At 42.3% G+C, this 23,521-nt stretch overlaps 1 protein-coding gene across 2 annotated transcripts in view; it reads left to right on the top strand.

Moving 5' to 3' along the window:
• Window positions 1–23,521, top strand: part of AMOTL1 (angiomotin like 1) — a 201,245-nt gene that overhangs the window by 19,317 nt on the left and 158,407 nt on the right. For both annotated transcript variants that reach the window (XM_073613021.1, XM_073613022.1), the window contains exon 3: window positions 11,674–11,727. In XM_073613021.1, the coding sequence (XP_073469122.1) occupies window positions 11,674–11,727 (54 nt within the window). The remainder of the gene's footprint in view (window positions 1–11,673; window positions 11,728–23,521) is intronic.

A 23,521-nucleotide genomic window follows, 5' to 3' on the forward strand; every position in this document is an offset into this window, starting at 1 on the left:
TGTTAAATAATACAAGGAAAGGGGGTGGAGGCAGAAAGGTTGTCCCTCTTGGGTACCCTGATAGTTCTCAGCATAACTTATTGTCACCATCAGCACAAATACATAAATCATTTGGACACGTTGGAACATTTATATTTAAATAGTCTTGCTGACCATATCAAATTTTATAGTAGTGATTTAAAATGGGCAATAATTTATTGGGTTTAGTGCACTTTGTAAGTAGTTTTAATGCAATTAATGCCATTCAAAATGCAAGACGTACCCTCCACACTAAGAATACAAACAGAAAACGTTTGAAAAAAAGGATGTAGGATGTCTACATGTAGAGCAGGATGTACCAAAACATGCTTAACCCCGTCATGACGGATGGTAAAACAAATCCTAATGCCTAAATACAGTTTTGCAAATTTGACATACTGTATGTTAGTAAAACTGTACATATCATCGCAACTACTTAGTGTATCCAGGCGGATTATACAGTGGTTTTTTTTTTTTTTTTTTCATTACAAATTGGGCTTTCATTTAGTGAAGGATAGGTAATGGATATCTCCTGATTTATTTTTTGTGTATCAAAGGAAAACTGGCCCAAAATAGTAAGCAAATTATTTTTGTAAATTTAACAGTATATTTCTTGCTATTACCATAACCTACCACCAAAGTCTAACCCAAAATAAATTCTCCAGCTCCTGACAATGCAGCAATATAACATATGTGTATATTTGTTGTTTGTACCCGTAGTACAGCCCAAAAACAATAGTATGCATTTTGTTTTGTTTTGTTTTTGTTTTAACTTACCTAAAACACACACTATTTTATTATTTTTTAACCTCCCTGGCGGTATGATTATTTCGGATTTTAGGTGCTGAAAGCGGTACAATTATTTTGCATGGAAATTTGGCGTTTTATATTGTAGGCCTGTAATTCTTAACAATAACACACTTAAATCTGTCCAAACAAGAGTCTAGTAGATATATCGGGTATGATAAAGTTTGAAACACAAAAACATAAATTATAATATAATAAAAAAAAAATAATAATTAAAAAAAATAAAAATAAATAGTAATAAAATAAATTTCCACACGATTCACTATCGCTCAATTCTGCAAGTGTTCTAATTTACTATCGCTGTTTTCTAGCTGGTCTAAAGCCATTTTTGACGTAAAGGGACACTTTTTGGTTGCTATGGACAATCTCCAGTTTCCAGGCAGAAAGAACAGTATATGCAATATAAAACTGCATGCAGGGCATGGGCCAGAGCACTGGGGACAAATGGGATGTGAAATGATGTCATACAGTACTGTAATCTGTAAGATTACAGTACTGTATGTGTTATGCTTTTTACATTTTTTTGAATTTGCCGCCAGGCTCCGCCCCCGTGCGTCGCGCCGCTCGCAGGGAACGGAGCCTGGCACGGAGAGGCTTCGGAGGAGGAAGGAGCCCTCGGACACTGCGGGGGACATCGCAGGATCCCGGGGACAAGGTAAGTAAAGCCGCCCCAGGATCCTGCAATGCGATCCCGAGTGTGGCTCGGGGTTACCGCTAATGGTACTGAATTTTAACCCCGAGCCACACTCGGGAATACCGCCAGGGAGGCTACAATGAATCCCACCTAAAATACACTAACCACAACCCTTGACCTTTGACCCTAACCCTAATTCTGGCCTAGATCAAACCATGATCTAGCTATATTATCTTTTTTCTTTCTCTTTTTATCTTATTTTTTTTATTATTTTTTTTTTATTATACGCACTTTTGTTTGTTTACATTTTTCTCCTCTGGCAGGAAGAAAAAGATAATGTATCCTTCTCCCCTTCTCTCCATTCAGAAGAGAAAAAAAACACAGTGCAGGCTGCACAGTAATTAATCACTACAATAGCCATTCAAAGGCTATCACAGCAATCAGGTGATCGGGAACTGGGCTTCCCAGTTCCTGATTGTTAGTACAAGGCCCAGGGCTCTTAGTGAGTGCCCAGTCTCTGTGCTGGGAGCGCTCTATGCAGAACGTTCCCAGCATAAACATATGTACACATATATGCAGCCTCACGGAAGAAGACCCAATTTAGTGAGGCCTCATATATGTGTACAAGAGGTGGCAAGGGATTAAAGAGTCCCTGTCATTTTGTCATTTCAAAATGAGAGAGTCTCTTGGAAAGCATACCCAACCCTGACCCACCTATACTTACATTTGCTACTGTTCCACCCTTCCGGTGCTCCATTGGAGCCTTAAGGAAATACCTTGTTCTTCTGGGCTTATGACCTCTTATCTGAGGAGCCACCCAACTTCAAAAACTTCAGTTGAAAAATCTATCAGTCTGGACATTCAGACTGATAGAAAGACATGCCACAGGCACTGTGTTCATCTGAATGCAATAGCCAGCAGGGGAGATTCCTGCATCCACACTGTTTGGCATGGATAGAGAAATCTTTGCATATACTGTGCGACTAATAATAGCATTCAAAATAATACCAACATAGAGAAAATGAAAAACAAAATGAATAAAAATCTAGTTTATCTATCACTGATTACACAGTTCATGCCCCTCTCTCCTAGATAGCTAAACCTTGTGTTCAGCTCCACAAAACATAGGCCTTTTAGGCTTCATGCACACGAGACACTGGTGCAAACTCTGATGAACACATGTTTTTAAAAGCTGAAACCGGCGTTTAGAAGCGCCCGTTTTGCCACGTTTGCATGCCGCGTTTAGCTGCGTTTTACCGCGTTTGCGTCTAGAAGCGTCGGCAGAGAATGACATTTTGCGACCCAAATTTGGGGCCCTGTGTCTCAGGGCCACTTGGTGCTAGGAACCCAAAATTTGGCATGCTAACACAGTGGAACTAGCACTACAACATATCCAATTTATATAACATATTTGGGGTTCCTAGCACCAAGTCGATCGATATCGAATCGATATATGGGGCCCCAAAGTCGGGTCACAAAATGTCATTCTCTGCTACAGAAAAGTGTTTGACATTTTGTGACCCGACTTTGGGGCCCCCGTATCTCGGGGCCACTTGGTGCTAGGAACCCTAACTTTGGATATGTTGTAGTGCTAGTTCCTTTGTGTTTGCACACCAAATTTGGGGTTCCTAGCTCTAAGTGGCCCCTAGATATTCGGGTCGCAAAATGTCGTTCGCTGCTGCAGTTTACCATCATATTTCTGTGTTTTCTGGTCCAAAAAATAGAGTTCCTTTAAAAACACTTATAAATGCAAATGCGGCTAAACGCGGTACCGGCGTTTGAAGGCAGTTGCTTCCTGTATAAAGGATAACTATAGCAGTAGCACAATTAAGCCTTATTCTCAGAAATCTTAGTGAGGCTAATAACACTCTTTCACACCCAAACTAGCTTCCTAGTGCATTGACTGATCTGTGTTAAGCATTGGCAGTTGCTGACAGCTACATTTCCTACACTGGTATCGATTTGCTCATCTCTGTACCTAAAGTGACTCTATTATCAAAGGTTAACCTAACGCTATGTTAACCGTCTTGCTGTGATTGATATAATAATAATAGAGGGGCTTAAATGCTCCTGGAGAAAATACTGCTCCAGGTTTCCTTTAGTGCTAGCCACATAAAAAGAAGAATTGTGCACGAAGTGTTGTTAGGAAAGCAATGAACAGACTGACTGGCCTTCTCTATAAGAAGATACAGTACCATGACCAAGTGCCTAGGCCTTCACACACATAGGCAACACCAAAAATAACCTAGAACGGCCTTTTTTCAAGAGAAAAGTGTATTTTATTCATTGTTACTTTTAATTCAGTGATAAAAATCAATCTCTGTTTGGGCAAAGTGGAGAGCGTGGCGTTGCGGTAATGCATATTACTGTCATTGAGAAAATGCAATGCAATCACTGAATAGCTTGTTATATTGGTCCAAGCTGAACCAATGCAACTACAACGCATTCTTTAAAAATCCATACCTGGAATTCTTCTTTAACACCTTCACGCCCGGCCTATAGCAGAATGACGGCTGGGCGGTAGCTTTACAGTTCTGAGTGAACGTCCTAATGCGACTTCTCAAAACAGTGGTGCTTGTGTGCCCACAACCGATTGTGTCTGGTGGACACAACCGATTACTAATCAGTGTACTAGCTCGGTGTCAGTACCATGTGACCACTGTGAGCAATCACAGTAGGTTACATATCAGGTGTAAACAATAGATGACTTTCTTCCTTTCCCTTCCTGTGTTGCTAGCTGTGATTTGTCAATGTGATCACATGGTATAGACAGGGCCAATCACAGCCCATCTGTACCATGTGATTGTTCACAACTGAACAAACTGAATGAATCAGTTTCATTCAGTAAAATCCTTGCTTATAGCAATGTAAAAAAAAATAAAAATAAAATCCTGATCACTTCCCCAGAGTAGTACAATGTTACTATGGTAACATTAGTGTTGTGCTCATAAGTTTGCATACCCTGGCAGAATTTATGATTTCTTGGCCATTTTTCAGAGCATATGAAAGATAACACAAAAACATTCATTTCTTTCACTCTTGGTTAGTGTTTGGCTGAAGCCATTTATTATCATTAGTCAATCGACAATTCTTTTTCTTTCCCCATGACTTAGAATCCAGAAACGTCAGTGCAGCACTGGATGAAAGATGCAAGGGTCTGTCAGGAGTCCAGAAACTCATTGACCTTTTATACACACACACTAATTACAAGCATACAGATCACAAGTGAGGATGGTTACCTTTAATAGCCATTCAAACCCCTTTGTGTCAACTTGTGTGCATGTTATCATGCCAAAATCACCAGGGTATGTAAACTTTTGATCAGGGTCATTTGGGTAGTTTATGTTGCCATTATGATTTAAAAAGAGTAAACACAGTTGATTGATAATAAATGGCTTCAGCCAAACACTAATCATGAGTGAAAGAAAAGTTTTCGTGTTATCATTCATATTCTCTGAAAAATGTCCAAGAAATCATAAATTCTGCCGGGGTATGTAAACTTATGAGCACAACTTTATATTGCTCTGGTCGCAGTGTGTTAAAAAAAAAAAAGAAAGCGCATAAAAAAGAAAAAAAAAATGTAATAAAAACTAAGTTGAAAAAAATATTTTTTTTTGGGCTGTCACCAGTCAGTGTCTCTGGTCACAGCCACACCTGTTATAATTTTTACCAGTTTTTTTTTTTAAATATCTTCATTTTCCAAAAAAATATTACAAAAAAGTACAACTTCCAAAAACCCACCCTGCCTCTTACTAAATACCTTGGACTATCTACTTTACAAAAATGGGTCATTTGTCCTGGCGTTGTAGAGCCTCAAGAAATTAGATAGACCATCAGTACATCAGGATTCATCATTTTTCAGATATATACAGTATCTCAAAAAAGTGAGTACACCCCTCACATTTTTTGTAAATATTTTATTATATCTTTTAATGTGACAACATTGAAGAAATGACACTTTGCTACAATGTAAAGTAGTGAGTGTACAGCTTGTATAACAGTGTGAATTTGCTGTCCCCTCAAAATAACTCAACACACAGCCATTAATGTCTAAACCGCTGGCAACAAAAGTGAGTACATTCCTAAGTGAAAATATCCAAATTGAAAACGATTAGCCATTTCCCTCCCTGGTGTCATGTGACTTGTTAGTGTTACAAGGTCTCAGGTGTAAATGGGGAGCAGATGTGTTAAATTTGGTGTTATCGCTCTCACTCTTTCATACTGGTCACTGGAAGTTCAACATGGCACCTCATGGCAAAGAACTCTCTGAGGATCTGAAAAAAAGAATTGTTGCTCTACATAAAGATGGCCTAGGCTATAAGATGATTTCCAAGACCCTAAAACTAAGATGCAGCATGGTGGCCAAGACCATACAGCAGTTTAACAGGACAGGTTCCACTCAGAACAGGCCTCGCCATGGTCAACCAAAGAAGTTGAGTGCACATGCTCAGCATCATATCCAGAGGTTTTCTTTAGGAAATAGATGTATGAGTGCTGCCAGCATTGCTGCAGAGGTTGAAGGGGTGGGGGGTCAGCCTGTCAGTGCTCAGACCATACACAACACACTGCATCGAATTGGTTTGCGTGGCTGTCATGCCAGAAGGAAGCCTTTTCTAAAGATGATGCCCAAAAAAGCCTGCAAACAGTTTGCTGAAGACAAGCAGACTAAGGACATTGATTACTGGAACCATGTCCTGTGGTCTGATGAGACCAAGATAAACTTATTTGGTTCAAATGGTGTCAAGTGTGTGTGGTGGCAACCAGGTGAGGAGTACAAAGACAAGTCTATCTTGCCTACAGTCAAGCATGGTGGTGGGAGTGTCATGGTCTGGGGCTGCATGAGTGCTGCCAGCACTGGGGAGCTACAGTTCATTGAGGGAACCATGAATGCCAACATGTACTGTGACATACTGAAGCAGAGCATGATCCCCTCCCTTCGGAGACTGGGCCTCAGGGCAGTATTCCAACATAACGACCCCAAACACACCTCCAAGACGACCACTGCCTTGCTAAAGAAGCTGGGGGTAAAGGTGATGGACTAGCCAAGCATGTCTCCAGACCTAAACCCTATTGAGCATCTGTTGGGCATCCTCAAACGGAAGGTGGAGGAGCGCAAGGTCTCTAACATCCACCAGCTCTGTGATGTCATCATGGAGGAGTGGAAGAGGACTCCAGTGGCAACATGTGAAGCTCTGGAGAACTCCATGTCCAAGAGGGTTAAGGCAGTGCTGGAAAATATTGACACTTTGAGCCCAATTTGGACATTTTCACTTAGGGGTGTACTCAACTTTTGTTGCCAGCGGTTTAGACACTAGTGGTGTGCTGAGTTATTTTGAGGGGACAGCAAATTTACACTGTTATACAAGATGTACACTCACTACTTTACATTGTAGCAAAGTGTAATTTGTCACATGAAAAGATATAATAAAGTATTTACAAAAATGTTGGGAGTGTACTCACTTTTGTGAGATACTGTATATCATAGTTTGTGGACTCTATAACTTTCCTACAGACTAAATAATATACACTGATTTGGGTTATTTTCACCAAATAAATATAGGAAATAAATATAGCAGAATACATTTTGGCCTAAATTTATGAAGAACAATTATTTATTTGCAAAACAAACAAAGAAACAAAGAAAAACACATTTTATTTTTTCAAAATGTTCAGTCTTTTTTAGTTTATTTAGCTAAAAATAAAAAACCCAGTGGTGGTTAAATACCGCCAAAAGAAAGCTCTAGTTGTGTGAACAAAATGATAAAATTTAGTTTGGGGTGTTAGTTTGGGTGACCGCGCAATTGTCATTCAAAATGTGACAGCGCTGAAAGCTAAAATTTAGCCTGGGCAGGAAGGAGGTACAAGTGCACGGTATTGAAGTGGTTAAGGTATATTTACCTTAAAGCTGAACTCCATGTGCTGACATCATCCTTGTGCTGTTTTTAGCCTCTTCATAGAGCGGAGTTGTAGGTGGGTCCTCCAGCAAGACCTCTCACTATAGGATGTTTCAAAAACTACAGAAGGGGGCGGATACAAGACCAGTCACCCTGCACAAGGAGAGAGAGCGGCAGTGACTGGTCTCTATTACAAGTTGTTTCGTCATGAATTACTGTACAGATTTGAAAAAATATACAAAGCACACCAAGAGTAAAAAAGTAAAGTAAGAACACACATACCTCTTGTATTTAGTCAATATTAGTTTAGCCCAGATTTACGCTTTAACACTTGAGTACGGGTCCACTTTTATGAAAGTCATCATGGCATCTTATACAGCTAGCTGTTTATATAAATACGGGAAAGAAATAAATCTACACGTGGACAGTGCGTGAAAACAGTTTTGACAACAAACATTGCACAATTGATTTGTTTCTGCTTATAATACAACCCTCTCCCTCGGTCAGGTACAGATACCCTCATGGAACAATTGTTGTATATTTGATGTTTAATGCCAGTGATCAGCTCAGGAGTTTTTACCAACATCATAGTTCTTTTGTTCCACTTGTTCCTGCTCAATTTGTCACAGTCTTTCCAAGCCCACACACATACAGACAGATCAGTGTATTTTTCAAGAGACTACTCTTTCATGTTTAAATAATTTAATAAGATAAAGGAATGTTGTGTTATTGGCAGAATATTCTGGTGCAGCTGTTGCCTGGTAACCAGAGAGAAAAGTAACAGAAAGTGCAAATATCTCTAACACTCATCTTTTCCTGACAAGTGTGGGCAGACAGCTCCGGAATGAAAACGGCAAAGCAGCCGCATATGAAAAATGTTCATTTAAATGTACTATTTTTTATTTATTTATTTCTCATTTAAAAGTGAGCCAGTAATACTGTAAACATCCTAAAGGCACTTCCCTGCAATAGAAAAACTATTAGGTGTCATGCACATGGGGCTTAATGAGGCCGTATATTGTAAATTGCAGGTGTATTTCCGCACTCTAGATACACAGCTGCTGAGTACAGCCAACCATATAATAATGAATGGCTGTATTCAATACAACCATGCATTGCAGCCAGCTGTACTTGGGTTTACACTTCTTGCATTCGTACTGGGCATAAATATTTTGTGCGGAAACCTGTGCGTGGCTTTTTCCATGCATAGGTTTATGCAAGTAGTGGTCTAAACCCAGGTACATCCACACGCTGTGTATCCTGGGTGCAGAAATACCCCAAAATTCACATCATATTTAGCCTCAAGTGTCCATGTGCATCAAGTCTAATGCCCCGTACACACGGTCGGATTTTCCGACGGGAAATGTTGGATGTGAGCTTGTTGGCTGAAAGTCCGACCGTGTGTATGCTCCATCGAACATTTGATGTTGGACTTTCAAACGTTTGCTAGCAGGTTCTCAAATTTTCCGCCAACAAAACTTTGTTGTCGGAATTTCCGATCGTGTGTACACAAGTCTGTCGCACAAAAGTTCACGCATGCTCGGAATCAAGCAGAAGGTGCCGCACTGGCTATTAACCACTTCAATACCACGGACGTCATATGACGTCCTGGGCTTTGAGCAGGTATATCTGAATGATGCCTGTAGTTACAGACATCATTCAGATATTGCCGGTTTCAGCCAGCGAATCTCTACACCATAGGAACGATCATAGCGGCCGTTACGCCGCTTGATCGTTCCTATGGGAGACGAGAGGGGACGTCCCCCCCCTCCCGCCGCCCTCCGGTGCTTGCTCCGACTCACCGTTACGATCGGTGAGGCAGAGAGTGGATCCGCCAGCGCCGGATGTAGATCATAGAGATTTCCGGCGGACCAGATGGTCCCCGGAGTCTCTATGATCGTCGGAGGCCGGGCGCGATGTTATGACGTCACGCCCGGCCTCTCCATTCAAAAAAACGGCGCCGCTTCGGCTGGGAAGCGGCGATCGTTTTATTTTTTTTTTTTTATTTCAGGCTTCCCAGCCTAGTGGTGAGATATGGGGTCTTATTGACCCCATATCTCACTATTAAGAGCACCTGACATGTCATATTGCTATTACAAGGGATGTTTACATTCCTTGTATTAGGAATAAAAGTGATCAATTTTTTTTTTTTCAAAAAAGTGTCAAAATAAAAAAAAAAAATATATAATTAACAATAAAAAAAAAAAAATTTTTTAAAGCGCCGCTGTCCCCGTGTGCTCGCACGCAGAAGCGAACGAATACGTAAGTCCCGCCCACATATGAAAACGGTGTTCAAACCATACATGTGAGGTATCACCGCGAACGTTGGAGCGAGAGCAATAATTTTGGCCCTAGACCTCCTCTGTAACTCAAAACATGTAACCAGTAAAAAAATTTCAAGCGTCGCCTATGGGGATTTTTAAGTACCGAACATTGGCGCCATTCCACGAGCGTGTGCAATTTTGAAGCGTGACATGTTAGGTATCTATTTACTCGGCGTAACTTCATCTTTCACAAAATACAAAAACATTGGGCTAACTTTACTGTTTTGTTTTTTTTTTAAACACAAAACAGTTTTTTTCCCCAAAAAAACGCGTTCGAAAAATTCCTGCGCAAATACTGTGTGAGATAAAAAGTTGCAACAACTGCCATTGTATTCTCTAGGGTCTTTGCTAAAAAAACATATATAATGTTTGGGGGTTCTATTTAATTTTCTAGCAAAAAAATGATGATTTTTACATGTAGGAGCAAAGTGTCAGAATTGGCCTGGTATTGAAGTGGTTAAACTTCCTTTTTCTCGGCTCATCGTACGTTTTGTACGTCACCAAATTCATAATTGTTGGTCAATATTTGTGTGACCGTGTGAATGCAAGACAAGTTGGAGCCAACAACCTTCGAACAAAAATTCATGGTTTTGTTGTCAGAAAGTCCGATTGTGTGTACGGGGCATTATACTCACTTCTCCGGTGTCTCCTACCTTCCTTCCAATCCAGTGCTGCAGTTTCCAAAGACTTATCAGCAGTTGAATGCTTGAGTCCCATGCTACAGGTTGTGGCTCCATCTTCAGACCCCTGTATTACTGATGTATTCTGTAGTGGCCTAAAACAATGAGCAGTTATGCAAACAAACTTTTTCTGGTTACCCTTTGGCCACTTTCTACCCTACTCTGCAAAATACCAATATCCATTTAGATGTACACAAAGCTTTAAAGGAGAAGTCCAGCCTGGGCTCGTTTGGCTGGACTTCTCCCATGGTTCACAAGAGTGTAAATTGGTTTGCACTCCTGTGACCCGTTTTCAGCAGAGAGTGGACTGACGTCTGTTCTCTGCTGACGTCACTGGAATCAGTCCAGGGACCGTGTCATCCCGACAATGGGAGCCTGGATCCGCCAGGTGCCTAGACTGACACCTGTCTCAGGCTCTCAGTGAGCCGCTCAGAGCCTGAGACGGCCACTCCCCGCCCCTCCACAGCTCAGCGTTTCAGTGAGTGTGGAGGAGCAGAGCGGAGAGATGCTGATTGACAGTCAGCAGCTCTCCGCTCGGGGAGTTGTGAGAACTGAGCCATTGGCGATGTTCAGTGGCTCGAGTTCTCAGTGTAGAGGTGCCGGGGGACCGATGCTGCATCCACCTAGATAAGTATGATCCTGGGAAAAAACGGATTCCCATACTTCTCTTTTAACACCTACTGCAGTGACTACCAACCAACTATTTTGGTGGGGCACACAGGCATCTGACACTCTCAAAAGTATCAAATGCTGAAGAGTCTGGCGGAGGTTGCAATGGAGAGAAGGTAATTGGGCCACCAGAGGAATAAATAAAAAACTAAAAAGTGTCATTACCAACTTTTCAAAAGCCTGATGCAGTCACTTAAAAATTACAAGTAGTAATTAAAGTGGAACTACACTGCATCTGAGCACCACAAACCAAAAAATGCTGTTTATTAAATTTTTAAAGGAAATGTAAAGGTTTGTTTTAAAAAAAAAAAAAAAAAAAAAAACATGTAATATTTACCTCCTGTGTGCAGTTGGTTTTGCCAGGTGACCCCTATCCTCATCTTCTGGGGTCCCGCAGCGGCGCTCCTGACTCCTCCTCTTCTTGTGTGCCCCGTCGGAGAAGCACTCTCCTTCGGGCACTCGTACGGGCGTGCTCCCGTGTCCTGCTGCTGCGTCCATTGAAACAGACAGCCTTACTATAGGCTTACCTGTAGTAAAAAGTGGTTGTAAAGGGTTTACAACCACTTTAATTTTTTGCTAACAGAAGCTATGGCTAATTATGATAAATATTTTATAATCATTCATATAATCTTTTTTTTTCATTTCAGGAAGCAGCAATTCCAACACAATAGCACCAGATTTCCAGTCAGATCAGCAACCAGGTAAACTATTGGATGTTAATGATATTTTAACCTAAATTATTGATACTTTTTGTCTGGAATGGACAAAGTGACAGAGTTTTTTTAAAGTCTAAAACAGATAAACTCTCCTTCGCTGTGCTCCTCCGCCATTCTGTCAAAACTTGAGCTAAATAGCAAATATGAGGGAGCACATGACCTCCTCCCAGCAAGCAGTACTTGGGCCAAAATAGACATTTTCCAGGCCAGAACCTTGGTATGTTTGGGCAAGAGTAACATCCTTATCCCTGTGTAAGCTTTGGCACCTTCTAAATAGTAGTTTACACAGGGTTAGAAATGGAGAGATATCTGTGCTGAAATCCAAACAGAATAAAGTGACAATAAAGTTTAGACTTACCTGCTCTATGCAGTGGTTTTGCACAAGGCAGAACTGATCCTCATCTTTTCAGGTCCACCACCGGTGCTCCTGGCTCCTCCTCTTCAGCCAATGCCCCCAATAGCAAGGCACTTTTTCTTGGGGGGGCACTGGTGCGTGCTTGCTCCCTGCTCTATGCATCCATAAGACACAGAGCTGTGGCTCAGCCTGGTCCTGCCCCCCCCCCCCTCTCCTCATTGGCTCACTGGCCGTGATTGACAGTAGCAGGGACCAGTGATCCATGAGAAGCACATCGCTGGATCGAGAGGGAGCTCAGGTGAGTATTAGGGAGGCCGCTGCACACAGAAGTTTTTTTTTTACCTTTGTGCATAGAATACATTAGGGTAAAAACCTTGAGCCTTTAAAACCACTTTAAATTATTATAATACATGCAGTGCAAAAGAAGCGTGACCGCATTTTAATACTGAAGAGTCTATATTAACTCTGCGCACACTGCTAGACATCCTTATGTATTTTAAGCAAACTTTTCCATAAAAAGGGATTCTTGGTTTGCATTTATTGATCGAGCTGGCCAGCTGCATCAAAGTGATCCCTTCTCTTGCCAGTCCTTACTCTACTGTGCCAAATGCCAAATAATTACTTGCATATAGCATACAACTTAATGGATCTCTAACACTAATAGGGGGAAGACAGACACATCTAGAGGAGAGCTTCAAACTCAGGTCTGGTCACTGATCTGTAGATTTGGGCTTGGGCATCCTCCAAAACTATCTCTACCTGAACCTCAAATTTCCACTCTTTTTAGGTGCAGTCAGGTGGGGGACAGGTCTATCCCCATCTCACAGCACTTGTAAATCAAGGGGTAGGATACTGGTAACGTCAGTGGCCGTAAACAATCATATGCTCATGTTTAGTTGATGTCATTAGTCCAGATCTTCTCTACTGACCTGCACTAAAAAATAGAAATACATTTCAGCACAGACATCTCTGCATTTCTGTTGCACAGTGCCTGTCAGTGACAAGGTCTCAGTCTGTAGCTCTCCCTAAGTTGTGTTTGTCTGACCTATGCAGGCGCTATATGTCCATTAAGATATTCTATAAGCAAGTAAGTACTTGTATATTGCACTGCAGAATAGGAATTAGCCAGAGAGGGGCCATTTTGATGCAGTTGGCCAGCTTGAAAATCTATTTGGTATATGCAAAGCAAGAATCCCTGTCAAGTGTTCTTGAAATATTAAAAATGGTAAGTAATACTGCGCTGTCCCAAATTAAACATACCAGTGAAAATCAAGATAGTGACCTAGCAGCAGCAACTTTCCTGTGAGACACACACAGCACAAATCAAATAGTCCAAATTAACCACTTCCGGACCGCCCACCGTCGTTATATGTCGGCTGTTTGAAGAGGAATATTGTTGTTATGGCAACAGATATCAGGTATCCTCTTCTTCAGTGAGCAGTCCGGTTTAAGATAAAAGTGGTCTCTGCAGCGGATTGGCCGCAAGATCACTTTTATCGGCGGCAGGAGAGGGGCCTTCCGCCGTGATCCGGTGCCCTCCCCGCTTACCGGAGCCGTCGGCAGCGGCGGAGGCAATTGGATCCTTCCTGTGGCCTGACATGGTGACGAGCGAGGGGAAGATGGCCCCAAGTCGTCTCCATATCATTGCAGGGTGGAAGCGACATCAAAACGTCACTTCCGCCCATAGCTCTTAAAGGGCTTTTTTTTTTTTCTTTTTTTTAAATGACAATTTTTTTTATTGCATTTTAGTGTAAATATGAGATTTGAGGTCTTTCTGACCCCAGATCTCATATTTAAGAGGTCCTGTCATGCTTTTTTTCTATTACAAGGGATGTTTACATTCCTTGTAATAGGAATAAAAGTGACACAATTTTTTTATTTTTTTTAAACAGTGGAAAAATAAAAAATTAAAGGTAAAATAAATAAGAACTAAAAAAACCCCAATCTTTTAAACACGCCCAGTCCCGACGAGCTCGCGTGCAGAAGCGACCGCATACCTGAGTAGCGCCCGCATATGAAAACAGTGTTCAAACCACACATGTGAGGTATCGCCACGATTGTTAGAGTGAGAGCAATAATTCTAGACCTCCTCTGTAACTTAAAACATACAACCTGTAGAATTTTTTAAACTTCGCCTATGGAGATTTTTAAGGGTAAAAGTTTGTCGCCATTCCACAAGCGGGTGCAATTTTGAACGGTGACATTTTAGGTATCAATTTATTCGGCGTAACATTATCTTTGACAATATAAAAAAAAATTGGGCTAACTTTACTGTTGTCTTATTTTTCAATTCAAGAAAGTGTATTTTTTCCAAACAAAGTGCGCTTGTAAGACCGCTGCGCAAATACGGTGTGACAGAAAGTATTGCAACGACCGCCATTTTATTCTCTAGGGTGTTAGAAAAAAAATGTATAATGTTTGGGGGTTCTAAGTAATTTTCTAGAAAAAAAACTGTTTTTAACTTGTAAACAACAAGTCTCAGAAAGAGGCTCGGTCCTTAAGTGGTTAAAGTTGTGCTAAAATTGAAAACAAAAATTAAAAACAAATGCAGACAAAGGTGATAAGGAATCCAGTATATCCCACAGTGCACTTTAACATTTACCCGAATGGTGTGTGAGTTCCAGAAAAAGCCTCCACCTCAAAAAGTGGCCGCTTACCAGCTCCTTATGACCTTGTATTACGGAAAGTCTTTCCCACTTGTGGCTATGAAACCCAGCCAAGGCCTTTATTCATCCAGAAATGTTTGTAAGTTTATTCTACTGTATGCGTGTTAAGTGCAACCTTTTTTTACATTATTAAAATACCAAAGATTTTACACCATGAAAGCCTTATTTCTTTTGGGGTTCTTGTCTGATTGGGCTTTTCCTTGAGTGGCGGATGCTCTCCATAGCGTGATCCCCCTGGTTGAATAAAGGCCTTGGCTGGGTTTCATAGCCACAAGCAGGAAAGACTTTCCGTAATACGAGGTCAAAAGGAGCTGGTAAGCGGCCATTTTTTGAGGTGGAGGCTTTTTCTGGAACTCACACACCATTCGGGTGAATGTTTAAGTGCACCGAGGGGTATATTGGATTCCTTATCACCTTATGGTCTCCTTTGTTGAAGTGTGTCTGCATTTGTTTTTCCTTTTTCTTTTCAATTTTAGCGCAACTTAAATTTGGACTGTTCTTGAAATATGTGAGGGTTTATAGCAGTGTGCAGAGGGTCTATTCTGAATTTTTAGTGTTAATGCCAAGGAAGATTGGAGTAGAAGAGGATCACACAAAACATCCAAGATTTCAAGATAGACAGGAATTATACTATGGAGATCTCAACATAGAGTTTCCAAGACATCTAATGCCCCGTACACACAATAGGATTTTCCGAAGAAAAATGTTTGATAGGAGCTTGTTGTCGGAAATTCTGACCGTGTGTAGGCTCCATCGGACATTGTCCATCGGAATTTCCGTCACACAAAATTTGAGAGCTGGTTCTCAAATTTTCCAACAACAAAATCCGTCGGAAATTCCGATCATGTGTACACAATTCCGACGCACAAAGTTCCACGCATGCTCGGAATCAAGCAGAAGAGCCGCACTTAATTTTTCTCGGCTCGTCGTACGTGTTGTACGTCACCGCGTTCTTGACGTTCGGAATTTCCAACCAACTTTGTGTGACCGTGTGTGTATGCAAGACAAGTTTGAGCCAACATCCGTCAGAAAAAATCCATGGATTTTGTTGTCGGAAAATCCTACCGTGTGTACAGGGCATAAGAAAGCAGAGGCTGACTTCACTCAGAAGGCTTTATCTATAACTAAAATATTACTTTTGGGTGGATTGGCCTTTAAGATCTGGGTCTGGGTTTCACCATCTTGCACCCCTCTCGGTCTTCTGTAATGTTCGCGTAACATAGGTTTTTGGAAAACCTCCAACTGAGAAGATGTAGTGTAGCCTGACAAAAGTATTGAGAAATTTGAAATCGTTAAGCGGGACAAGAACATGAGTGAAATTGTTGTCCTATGCCCAAAACCCCCCTACTAAGAGCCATGCGTTGGAGTTCTTTTTTAAACCTGCCTTATCTTCTGCACAGTTCAAATGAGTTAATACAGAAATTCACATAGAAAGGATCAGTGGAGGATTACTCTCTCCCTCTTTAAGCATTTTAGGTTTACTGCTCACTTGTTCTCCATCTGCTTAGCTGCACTTTTAAGACTTCTAAAACAAATCCAGCCAGCACCATAAAAAGCCTTTGGTTTTAAATCCTCCCAGTTCTACAGCCCTCTCCTAATAAGCGAACAGCTGTTTTTTCCTCTTGTAAACTAATCTTTGGCTGGATAAGCACCAGACAGCCAATAACTGTACAGTGCTCAGTTTTCTCCTCTGCAGGCCAAAAGAGAAACAGTCACATTATTACATTCAAACCAACGTCCCGAAAGCCTTATATGAAAACCAGATGTGTTAAGACAAAGATTTTTCCTGTTCATTTTTTTTTCCATTCGTCGTTTTCACTGCACAGGCCCATGCAAACATATATACACTTGTCTCTATGGAAAATCATGAACTGGCCACAACCTTCCGAGCTGTTAAACCAGCATTTTCCCTATTATATTTGACTGGAATAAGCTGCAGCAGATAGCCAATGGCTCCAAGGCTTGGATGTGCCTGTAGTACCAGACTTGTCTTTTAGGTCTTAGGACAGCTTCTACCATTAAGAAAGTGTAAAAATACCTTCCAGACAATTAATAAAAAGGCCTTACCTGCTAGGAGAAAAAAAAAACGAATTACCATTATGCCCTTTTTTCAGTTTGCCAGTTTTTATATGTTTGTCTGGAGATGGGCTGCCTTCATCGATGGGGCATGAATCCAAGCAATAAAAAAGGAAATCGCTGATCTTAAAGTAGAAGTATATGCACATTTTTTTTTTCTATTTTGGATAGAGCAAGGGAAGGTTATAACTCCTGTAAGATTTTTGGGTCGCCATCTCTGTCCCATTGGGTAGATTTCCCTTCACTTCCTGTCCAATAGCCAAACAGGAAGTGAGAGGAAATCCCTGCAAATAAAGGGAATTCCTTGGGGAATCCCAAGTCACCAGAACTAGTGTCCCCCATTGGACAATTTCATCTTTATTACTTTTCTGGGGAACCCAAAATTTGGGATATTCTTTTACTTTCACTTTCAATGATAATGGTAAACAGGAAAAATCTCCCTAACGGGGGCACAGACAGCAATAAAACAAACCTGAGCATTTTAATCCCTCTCCACTCTATCCAAAACTAAAAAAAAAAAAAGTTGTGCCTTTAGTTTTACTTTAAAGCGGAACTACACTGCATCTGAGCACCACAAACCAAAAACGCTATGTCACGGAACCCCCCACACTCCGCTTGAGTGCTTCCGTCATATAGCGCTTCCTAAGTTTTGGAACACGAGTCCAATGGATCTGGCCATAGGAACCCCAAGAACTAGACAACACCAGTCTTGGAGTACATCAGAACTAACTTTTTATTTGAGATCTCACAGGCCTTTATACAGCAGGGATGACTCAAAGCTAACCTAATTAACATGAGCTAATTTACTACAAAATGTACCCAGACCAGATGACAGTCTTGTGGGCACCGAGCTTCACACATTAATATAAACACAATAGCTGGAGCTAATTACAATTAACAATACAAACAACAATCTCCCCCCTCCTCAGCCTAGACCATTCGTCTCCTAGCCAGTGCTGGTGGCTAATGTGATCAGCTCTCTCAATTAACATAAACACATGTTGATAACACCAGCATCTCCTCACAGGATGTGTCCCAACAGAATGAATCAGTCTTATCAGCAGGGGGCTGCTGGAGGAATCCCCCCTCCCTCTTCAGGGACACAAATCTACAGTAAGGAGTCCCCATACAATATATACATATATACACGACTGAGTCCGATTAATACAGTTCAGACTGGATTTCTCATTCACCTCACAAAGAGTATTGTTCCATTGAAAATCCAGGGCCCATAATCAAAAGGCAACAGGCTTGCATACAGTCCTCTCCAACAGCCTCTGTCCCGGCTAGGTCTGTCACATTTCTCCCCTTTCGGCAGGAGACTAACACAGGAGGAGACCCCAGACGGGTTGACTCCGAAGTTAGTCCATAGTTCCAGTCCTCTACTGCCTGTACCCACACAGTACCCCAAACAAATTATTCCAAACAGTGTATTACTCACCCAGCCATCCTTTGCCTCTCTCAGAGAACATATCTGCCGCTGGGGAGAGGCCCGGACTGGCCCTTCTCCCTGGAATCCTTTCTGCCGCTGGAGAGAAGACAGGGGGACTGGGCTCACTCCATCCTGCTGTTGGGGATCTGGGCCGACTGCCCAGCATCCCTGGGGTATACAGGTGGAGACTGAAGCCCCATCAACCGACACCAGATCAAGCTGCAGTTGTGAGGTGATGACTGCATTCTCTCCTTGGATCCTGATCTGCAGCTCGCGATAGACTGCCACCTCCTCACCTTGGGCCTCCACAATTGCTGCAGGTGTGGGGCAGAGGTCTTGGACCCTCTTTCCGGTTGCCAGCACTTCTGCTGGGGGTTTGCCAGGTGGTTCCTCCTGTACAGAAACGTCTATTAAATCCCCAGTCTCTGGAATTGGTAAAAGTGTGGGACAGAGGTCTTGGACCCTCTGTTCAGTTACCAGATCTTCAGCTGGAGAAGTTTGTTTTAACTCCATAGATGCTGCTGGCAGAAAATCACATGTCCCTGTCAGTGTTGTGGGAGAAAGGCCGACTACCTCTTCTCTCAGGAAGGCTGAAGCCACTGTTGGTGCTGGGCAGAACACAGTGAACTTTGGCCCTGATAGCAGCTCTTCTGCTGGAGGCTCATCAGGTTGTTCTTCCTCAGCAGAAAAGTCTATCAAATCCCATGTCTCTGCAACTGATGTCCAGGGATAGAGGTTCACCATCTCCTGTCCATGGAACCCAGAAGATGCTATCATTTCTGGGCAGAGGTTAGCAGATCTCTGCCCTGTTGTCAGCACTTCAGGTTTGGGGACGGCAATCTCCGGATTTTCCACTGCCGATTCTCTGGCATGCTGCTGAACTTGTTCTAGCAGTTTCCTGTATGCCCTTTCCAGATGCTGTTCCTTCCTTAGCAAATGGTCCAGATCAGGTTTGAGCTCTGAGACTCCTGCAAGACCGAGCATAGACTCTCTATAGTCTCTCATGTCCTCAAGGTCAGGTTCCCCCTCATCGCCAAACATAAAAAGATCTGTAAGGTTCTCCCACAGCAATCCAGGGCCGCCAAAGTCATATCCCTCCGGAGAGCATTCTGTTGTCTCCCCTAAATATCCCTCCTCTGCGTGTCATTGCAAAGCCCGATAACGATTGTCCAGCTCTATCTCCTGCTGGACCAACCTGTCCAACTCAGTCACCCATTGCTCCTGGGGCTGCTCTCCCAGGAATGCCATCCGCAATGCCCATTGGTCACTGGCCCGTTGCTCTTGGGTTGGAAAGCACTTGCCCTGTTTTATACCAGCGAGACGGAGGGCTGCAATCCAGAGCTCCACCCGAATTTGCTGCCTAAGCTCCAGGTATTCATCCTCAGACACAGTCCTGGTGTATGTTGAAAGGATGATCCGCAGCAGCCCCGGGAACTCTGATGCCAAGTCCATATCTCCGCTGGGGTGACTGAAGTCTGCTATGCTGATCTTGGATCCAGTTGGAGGTTTGGATGTCCCAGACTTCAGGAAGCTTTCCCGCTGCTTGCCACCAATGTCACGGAACGCCCCACACTCCGCTTGAGTGCTTCCGTCATATAGCGCTTCCTAAGTTCTGGAACACGAGTCCAATGGATCTGGCCATAGGAACCCCAAGAACTAGACAACACCAGTCTTGGAGTACATCAGAACTAACTTTTTATTTGAGATCTCACAGACCTTTATACAGCAGGGATGACTCAAAGCTAACCTAATTAACATGAGCTAATTTACTACAAAATGTACCCAGACCAGATGACAGTCTTGTGGGCACCGAGCTTCACACATTAATATAAACACAATAGCTGGAGCTAATTACAATTAACAATACAAACAACAATCTACCCCCTCCTCAGCCTAGACCATTCGTCTCCTAGCCAGTGCTGGTGGCTAATGTGATCAGCTCTCTCAATTAACATAAACACATGTTGATAACACCAGCATCTCCTCACAGAATGTGTCCCAACAGAATGAATCAGTCTTATCAGCAGGGGGCTGCTGGAGGAATCCCCCCTCCCTCTTCAGGGACACAAATCTACAGTAAGGAGTCCCCATACAATATATACATATATACACGACTGAGTCCGATTAGTACAGTTCAGACTGGATTTCTCATTCACCTCACAAAGAGTATTGTTCCATTGAAAATCCAGGGCCCATAATCAAAAGGCAACAGGCTTGCATACAGTCCTCTCCAACAGCCTCTGTTCTGGCTATGTCTGTCACACGCTATTTAATTTATTTTTAATATTCAAAGCAAACTCATCCATCCATCCATGTTTCCATGCTTTTTTTGCTGAGAGATCACTTTGATAAACACCCCCTTGCATTTGTGTCTGAGACCATCTTGAGTAAGGGCAAAATTATTCATATAGCATTTACTTCCTAGAGTCCATCTGCTCTTAGCTCAGGCATACAGGCAGGAGTGCATACTTCCCAACTTTCTGAGATGGGAATGAGGGACATGGCATAGGACACACATCCCCTGCCCCCCCCCCCCCCCTTTTAAAGAAGAATTGCTTTATATTGGCTTTTGGAATTTACAAATGCAGCAATTTGGAAATTGGATGAAATGTTGTGCATTGTAAATTGTGCTATGCATGAATCTATCCATTATTCATATAGGAGGGTGGCGTAGATAGAGGGGGCGGCACCCGTGCACCCTTAATGGACGGGCTGCCACTGCCTTTGTGGCTTCAGAGACTTTGTCTTCCCTGGTATCAAAAGTTTATTCATTTAGTATATTTACAGGTATCAAAGACTGACAGTAATGCTACAGTATGTTTTACAAAGGTTTTTTTCACACATCTCATATAGGACACATATTCTACCTTTGACATCAAGTTTGGTAGACGCCACCCATAGATATTATGCTGCCTTAGAGAAAGCTGTTTATGTGTCAGAGCTTTACAGCCTCTTACCTTTTGTGACACAATAAGAAGCTCTGCTGGATAAAGACATCCCTGAAAATAGGATTTGTTTCTATCCAGAAGAACAGCCGTTATAAACATCTAGAATATTTCCACGGTTCTCTTGTTGATATTATGGGAAGTGTGAGACATGCTTGATGGTGTGATGGAAAGAGGCCCTGATATAAAGAGCCCTGTCCCACATACTGGCCTATGTTTACTAAGCAGTTCTAAAATGTCCCTGTGTCCATAAGAAACACACACATGACTTGCTGGTAGCAGGGACAGACAACTTTGGTAGATTAAAGCATTGTAATATAGTTTACAGAAAGTGCTGAATGAATCCAGGCTCATCCCTATACTGTCGAGAAAGAAATGTGTATACCTTAAAGAGACCCTGTCACCAGACCAGTGTTTCTCAACTCCAGTCCTCAAGGCGCACCAACAGGTCATGTTTTCAGGATTTCCCTCCGATGAAACGGCTGTGGTAATTACTAAGGCAGTGAAAACTAATCAAATCACCTGTGCAAAATAGTGGAAATCCTGAAAACCTGACCTGTTGGGGCGCCTTGAGGACTGGAGTTGACAAACACTGCACCAGACCAATAATTTTCTGTTTTAATCTTTTTATTAAGATTTTAAATAACAATAGGGCATTATAGCGTAACAAAATCAAGTACAGAATAGAACTGTCATCATAGTCAGTGTACAAACAATGGAGACAATAACATAAATGAAGGATGAGGGGTTCAGACTCAGGAGCCCTTGTGAAGACCATAAGTAGGTATGAGGACCTGCATCAAAGTGGTCAACCATGGAGAGTCCCGTGTGGTACTACGGATTCAACTATATTCCAAGAAAAGGCTAAACCACAGATGAGCCTTAGTTCAGACCAACATTGTAGGCCCAGCGAAGGGGTCAAACAGGGCTATGCCCACACTACTACCTGAGCAGGTAACCATAATAATGTAAAATTAACTATAGCCAATATAGGAACCACTATGGCCAGACGAATCATTTTAAGAAGAATCTTCCCATAAGATTACATGTACATTTAACATATTTTGTGCATGTTATTTACTTGTTAAAGCCTCCCTTTTGTAGACTTCCAAAAGATCTGATCTGCTGGATGCTGCCATCTTGGATGTGATGTCAGCAGCCCCAGCAGATTCAGAGCTGTCATTCAAGTGAAATTCTATCGTTTTCCCCTTTACTCCTCCCTTGGCAGCTACAAAGAAGGTTAAGATTGAAGAAGATGAAGGGGGAGGGGCAGAGGAGCTGTGTCAGCACAGAAAGTAATTAGGAATCCCCAGAAGAGGAGAGGGCTAGGGTGTGCAAGGAAGGCTGTGCTAGGTAATTGACACTTTCTGGTGTGGTCGAATATTCTAGCATGAAAGAAAAAAACACTGCATTTTAAGCATTTAAAATACTTGATTGAGTATTTACCAGCAGTTTTTTAGCTGGTGGGTTTCTTTATTACAAATATGTTTGTGTTATGTAAATGCTGAAAATACACAATGTTGTCAAAAGTATTGGGACGCCTGCCTTTACACGCACATGAACTTTAATGGTGTCTTAGTCCGTAGGGTTCAATATTGAGTTGGCCCACCCTTTGCAGCTATAACAGCTTCAACTCTTCTGGGAAGGCCATCCACAAGGTTTAGGAGTGTGTCTATGGGAAGGTTTGACCATTCTTCCAGAAGAACATTTGTGAGGTCAGACACTCAGACACTGACGTTGGACGAGAAGGCCTGGCTCGCTGCCTCCGCTCAAATTCATCCCAAAGGTGTTCCTCCACCACAAACTTGCTCATTCATGTCTTTATGGACCTTGTTTTGTGCTCTGGTCCAAATCATTTGGTGGAGGGGGGATTAGAGTGTAGGGTTCTTTTTCAGGGGTTGGCATTGGCCTTTTTCTGTTCCAACATGACTGCGCACCAGTGCAGAAAGCAAGGTCCATAATGACATGGGTGATCAAATTTGGGGTGGAGGAACTTGACTGGCCTGCACAGAGTCCTGATCTCAACCCGACAGAACACCTTTGGGATGAATTCTAGCGGAGACTGTGAGCCAGGCCTTCTCATCAAACATCAGTGTCTGACCTCACAAATGCGCTTATGCAACATTCCCATAGATACACTCCTAAACCTTGTGGACAACCTTCCCAGAGGAGTTAAAGCTGTTATAGCTGCAAAGGGTGGGCCAACTCAATAAAGAACCCTACAGACTAAGACTGGGATAGCATTAAAGTTCATGTGGGTGTAAAGGCAGGTGTCCCAATACTTGTGACAATATAGTGTATTTGT

The sequence above is a fragment of the Aquarana catesbeiana genome, linkage group LG02 (genome assembly GCF_042186555.1).
Source record: "Aquarana catesbeiana isolate 2022-GZ linkage group LG02, ASM4218655v1, whole genome shotgun sequence".
NCBI classification, from domain to species: Eukaryota; Metazoa; Chordata; class Amphibia; order Anura; family Ranidae; genus Aquarana; species Aquarana catesbeiana.